At 40.5% G+C, this 6406-nt stretch overlaps 1 protein-coding gene across 1 annotated transcript; it reads right to left on the bottom strand.

The window, feature by feature from the left end:
• Positions 1-27: 27 nt before the first annotated feature.
• scn2b (sodium channel, voltage-gated, type II, beta) lies at positions 28-5762 on the bottom strand. Its single transcript, XM_056611076.1, has 5 exons — positions 5525-5762; positions 3662-3828; positions 2587-2803; positions 2142-2334; positions 28-1415 (listed from the first exon to the last, which is right to left on the bottom strand). Exons 1-5 carry the CDS (start codon positions 5604-5606, stop codon positions 1385-1387), a joined length of 690 nt encoding a protein of 229 aa, XP_056467051.1. The 5' UTR covers positions 5607-5762; the 3' UTR covers positions 28-1384.
• Between the last annotated feature and the right edge of the window lie 644 nt (positions 5763-6406).

The following is a 6406-nucleotide window of genomic DNA, read 5'->3' as shown; positions in this document are numbered from 1 at the left end:
GGTGAGTGCTGCATGGAGCGCTAAACTATTGTGTCATTCATAGTGTGAATGCTGTATCAGCAGAATCTAGATATTGAAATCTTTCTTAGTGTGAATGCTGAAATTTTTATTTTTCTTATTAGTGTGACTGTGAATACTGTATCAGCAATCACAACAGCCTTCAGGGTCCAGCCATAATCCAGAAATTAAAACATGCACAAGCATAATGCCTGGATATTGCATTTCACTAAATAAGTAGGCTACCATTTTTTTCCATTGTACCATTCTTTATTTAGGAATATGAATAGAATCGTATAAGTGCATCACAGATTTTCCCCAGAATGAAATAGATGAAAAAAGCGAGATAAACGCGCAACGCCTAACATTCATAGAAAGACTAAATCAAACACGTAGCCTCACAATTAGTAGCCTGTGCAAGAGCTTCTCAGCCAAGGAAGTAGTTACTAACCTAAAACTGAACTTTGTCTATTGAATATAGGGGTCAAGAATACTCACCGGAGGTATTTGCTACTAAATCAAACATGTTTGTTTATGTGAAATGATTTTTGAATCAAGCTTTGTAAAGACCATAGTGGTGATTGTTATCAAATAGGAAAGCATAATTTCCCCATACACATGATTTTCAGTGGAATAACCAAACAAATACATCAACATAATTTTCAGTAGCCAACTTAAGAACAAACTTAATTGGCTGCAAAGTTCTAATTTTCTGTATTATCCTAACCATGATGATAAGGTACCTGTTACCATCGGCCCACACACTGCTGATAATAACAATCCACTTTCAATGAAACTGTCATTAATCACTGTCCGAAATGAAGCAAACTTAATGGAGCCCTAATCGATCACAAAGTTACAATGTCGTGCAGATTTTCCACATCCCATGTGCGAAACCTACTGACTACAGGCTAAAGGTATTGCTCCTCAATAATATTAGCCTGTAATGGTTATGCTATTTTGACATTTTATTTTACTATATATGGCGATATATCGCCTTTGCTATGTGTGCTGTCATATGAGATGCTACACAACAAACATGCTTAGTGGTGTATGTCAATGCAAATATTAAGTGGTATAATCTTCCTGGCACATGTATGATATAGTAGAAGATTTAGGGCTCACGACGATGGAAAAGAGATGAATCATTACGCACACACACAAACCACCACACGCACGCACACACACACACACACACACACACACACACTCACACTCACACTCACACTCACACTCACACTCACACTCACACTCACACTCACACTCACACCCACACCCACACCCACACCCACACCCACACCCACACACACACACACACACACACACACACACACACACACACATAGAAGAAGGAGATTGTCACTAGGCAACGACCAAGCCAGGGATACTATGCATCTTCAGGTAAGGAGTATCCTTGTCTGAAAAAGAGAGACAAAGATACAGATTAACTGTTAATTTACTGCTATATCGTGTGCAGATGTAGTCATACAATTGTGCAGACCACAATAATCACATTGTACGTTACAAAACTCAACCTAACATTTGGGCATCATTTGAACAAATACACATTTAGCATCTTGAATTAGACGCAATCATTCAATTTTTTTTATAATAATAATAAATAAAAACATTTTTTTATTTATTCCATTACTAGAAGGTGTAGGAAAACCGTCGATCACATAAATCAGAAACCTGTTTAATGTTTGTAAATGTAAGTATTGAACATAGAAGTCACAATAACAAAGACAAAGTAACCACCAAACATTGAATTGATAGATCCACACAGAAAAGAGTTTGACAATATTTCTGCTCTCATAGCGATGGTCCAACCAAGACCAGTGCCCCTACTACAATCTTTGCAAAACAATATTTTCTTTGCCATTATTGAGTGGTGTTTTCTCACCAATTTAACAATTAGGGTTTTCAAGATATTCATTGTGACTGGATATATAACTGCTTGTCACAAATAAAAAAGGTTTACTTATATATGGTGTGATAATTAACTTAAAACACTAAAGATAAAATGTATGTACTGTAACAATCGTCAAACTCCTCTGACGAGCAGAATAAACATTAAATAATGATTTATTCCTGAATTGTATTTTGGTAAAACTATCAATAATTGCTTTGACTTAATAACTTACTTGGTCCCCTCCTCTGTTACGACCTCGGCCTCCAGCTTCTCCTCCTCCTCCATCTTCTCCTCTGATATCAGCTCCTGTTTCTTGTGGTGTCGGAGGCACTTCACCACCACCATGGAGAGGATCAGCAGCGCCAACGCCCCGCCCACCGACGCCCCGATGGCTACAGCTTTGGTGGTGTCTTCGGGAGTGGTAACTAGAGTGCGGTGTGGGGGGGGGTATTTTTTCACATCAAGAGGACGTTAATGGTTCACGATGTCTGTATATTCCCAAATTCCCAAACAATCTCCAAACTAATATAATCGAGTTGAAACGATTTATGAAAATTTCAAAGTTCTCAGTTACAAAGTGTTTCTTTTGGAGAGAAATGCTGAATAAAGGCATCCTCTGTACTGTATTCTTTCCGTAATAGGTCGAGAGAACGAGAAAAGAGAGGAAGAGAGCGTACGTTCCAACACCACGAGGAGCGTGATGTTATTGCGTCCCGCGTTCCGGTCAGGGTGGTTGATGATGTTGCAGTGGTAGTAACCCTCGTCCTTCACCTCCACCTCCGACAGCGTGATGGACATGTCGTTCTTCTCCAGGTTCCCCACAAACTTCACGCGGTCCCCGAAGTGATCCAGTCGGAGGGGAACCATACCTTTCTTTTTGTCGAACTTCATTAACTTGGGGGCGAGGGGGAGTCAGAAAGACAGAAAACCGGTGAAGGAAAGAGCTTTCCACACACGACATACAATGCAGTGGTTCCCAACCTTGGGGTCAGGACCCGTGTTATCCCTATGGGATAGCAAGAGAAAGCTGACATAAGCTTTGATGTGATGACTACAAATATTTTCAAAGGTCTCATCGGCGTCCTGTGTAAAAAACTGACATTATACCACGGTCTGCGGGAATACTCGATTCTGATTGGATGCAGGGTGTGCATTAACTCCTGATATACGGACACCTGGACAAGTAGTTCCGTCAAATTGTCTGTTTACCGTTCTCAATTAATGCGCTAGCTGGCGTATCGTCTCTAAAATAGTAGTAACCGTAGCAACGGGAAACAAAACAAAGCTCAGCGGACTATAATACCTCCCGCTACCTCCTGTTCTAAAGTCGTAGCTATGGTCCGTCCCAATTACTGGAGGAGTGAACAACGTTTCCGTTGCTCACGCCTCCACGTCGTCCATTCATTCCTGATAATGGACACCTCGCCGGGCATTATCCCTTACATAATTCATAGCCATGAACAAACTACTCAATGTTTAGCAGACCCATTCACCGGGACATTGATATTACCGGCAGATGGTGATTGGCTAAAAGCTATTTGTGTGGAAGCAGACGCACAAAGTTAAGTTGGGGTCTGAAACCTTTTCAGAGCTAGAAATGGATTCACTGGCCAGAAAAGGTTGGGAGCAACTTTACAGTCAATGCTGTAATACAATATATTGTGTATTGTTAAATAAACATCACAGATGCCTGCTGGATTAACTGTTGATTCCAGATCGATCATGATCATGAACATTAGGCCTGTGTCTTACCATTTTTTCAGTATCATTCTTTGTTTCCTGAAAGGTCCAGTTCATGACGAATACGGAAGGGTCCATCTTGTAACATGACTGGAATATGCAGGAGATTTTGACCTCCGTTCCGTTCAAGGCAGTGACGTTTTTGGGAGACGCCATTATGACATCCATGCCGGAACAACCTGTGAGACAACAGAGACGGCCCATTCTCGTGAACCATCTTTTCATATTCCAAATTATAAATAAACACACACACAAATAAACACGCACACAAATAGCACACACACGCACACACATACGCACACACACACACACACACACACACACACACACACACACACACACACACACACACACACACACACACACACACACACACACACACACACACACACACACACACACACACACATGCACGCACACACACAAACACACACACATGCGCGCTTATAAATGTAAACATTTAGAAATCTGTCAATAAATATTGAAAGATAAAGTTATTGTATAACATTGTACAATGTGTTTTAACACTAGCATTTAGATGAAGAAACTCCTGCACACCTGTTAGCCACTCATTCAATCTATCAATATTCAACAGTCAGTTACAACTAGGGTTGTAACTGACTGTTTTGTTTCAGACTTTGCAAACAAGAAATAGGAGGGGGGGTTGTAATACGGCAGGCTTAATTGCCTGCCAGAATACAACCCCCCCCCCCCGCCAAATGTCCCCTGTTGTGACTACGCGTCTGAAATTTCTACAGTCACATCCAGTGACCTAACGATGTAAGCCCAATAAATTTGAAGTGTGTCAGCCTTTGCAAACAAGAAATAGGAGGGGGATGATGAATATGGCAGGCTAAATTGGCTGGATATTTTATATATCCAGTGTATATATATATATTCAATATGTATTCAATATAGTCAAAATATATATTGGATATATTGAATATATATTGAATATATCCAATATCCTTCCCAGGCCACCACAGGCCTGTGAGCTGTCACTCACCTAAAGTCTCGTGATAATTTGAGAAAGGTCACCTGAAGTTAAAGCCGAAGACTTCATAATGAAGAAAATGTTGTATTTTCAGTAACACTCAACACTCAACCTTCAACACGTTTCTCAGACTTTGCAAACAAGAAATAGGAGAGGGGTGATGAATATGGCAGGCTAAATTGGCTGGATATGGAATTTATCCAGTATCTATTCAATATATCGAAAATATATATTGGATATATTGAATATATATTGAATATATATCGAATATATCCAATATCCTTCACTCTCGCGAAGGCGAGGCTGTGCTCACTGAGTCTGTACATAGTAGCCTAAAGGATTTCCTTCGTTTTGGATCAGTCACAGTTAAATGTGCTTTCTAGGGTAGGCTACCAAGAGGTTGTCAAAATTGAGCAAATAACATAATGCATAAATGTATTACTTCTAACTATTACGTATTTAAGTGCTCTCGTAGTTCATTGTCGTGAATGTTGTAGCGTAGGCCTACATGGGTCGTCGGAGGTTCTATTGCGATGTGTTCGTCTTAAAACCTACAACCTAAAATATGCCATCGCTTTCTGTGATAAATTCCTCAACTTGTGATGTTGTAATATAATATAAACAGTAATTTTGACTAATATTGTCAAGAGCGCCTCGAACTAAATGAAAGTATGGGGCGTTGACAATAAATACAAAAAACTAAAGACCTGACGCCATTCTATTGATCATATTGTGTGTCCGTGCTGAGGCGTTCTAGAAGCGTTCCATTGATCATATATTGTATCCGTGCCGCGGCGTTCTAGAAGCGTTCTATTGATCATATCGTGCATCCGTGCCGAGGCGTTCTGGAAGCGGCGGTGCTCGTGCTGTCTGTTGCTTACCAGTGAGCGCGAGCAGCAAAGTCAAACTCATCAGCTGAACGCCAATGTTTTTATCCTGCGGGAGCGTCCATGTGGGTAACATGTTGTGATATCCGTACAAAATATAGAGTCGTTTAGAATAATATAAACCACCCAATTGATGTTGGCTATCGATATCGATATATGTAGGCCTATGTAAAAGAAAAAGGCTAAACTCTTAAGTATAGAGAGGCTGTGGATGTAGTTGCAGTGGCTGTAGCCATATGAGGGTTGATCTCACGGTTGTGAGTTTTAGGGAGGAGACAAAAGGATGGATCTGTCCCTGCTCCCCTCAGAGTTTACATCGACATCCTGTTTTGCTGTAATGATAACGCAATCAATAATTGATTAATACAACTTCTAGCCTGTTTGCTTCAAGATAATGTACTTTCCAAAGTCTTAAAACCTGTAGGATCCAGATGCTTTTCTGCTACAAAAAAAAGGCAGTCGTGGAGCAGAAGCAATATATTAAACCAATCCCTCCTAACCACTTTCTTCTTTCCACTCCTTTTCTCTGGAGAGAGGCATGGGGAGAGGATGCTCAGGTGGGTGTAAGCAGAGAGACGCAAAGGCAGCCATGTTGACATCCCTGACTACAGTTAATGACAACAACTCTCCATCTTTCACTGTTTTATTCCTGCTGTATTGTTGCTGGGCAGGCCATGGCAACAAGAGAATGCTCAGGATGCAGAGAGAGATAGAGAGAGATAGAGAGATTAAGTAAAAGAGAAAGGAAGAATCTGGGTGAATTAGGCCATTGGCTTTAAAGAAAAAGGGAAGATATTTTATTTGCACGGCTATAACGTCCCACAGAGCAAGAGAAAGGGGTGTATTTTTAGATAAAAAATGGACCAGCTTAAACAC

This window comes from Gadus chalcogrammus, chromosome 16, assembly GCF_026213295.1.
Source record: "Gadus chalcogrammus isolate NIFS_2021 chromosome 16, NIFS_Gcha_1.0, whole genome shotgun sequence".
NCBI lineage: Eukaryota > Metazoa > Chordata > Actinopteri > Gadiformes > Gadidae > Gadus > Gadus chalcogrammus.
Note: the sequence above shows the minus strand (reverse complement) of the source record. Positions and strands in the feature narration are given on the sequence as shown.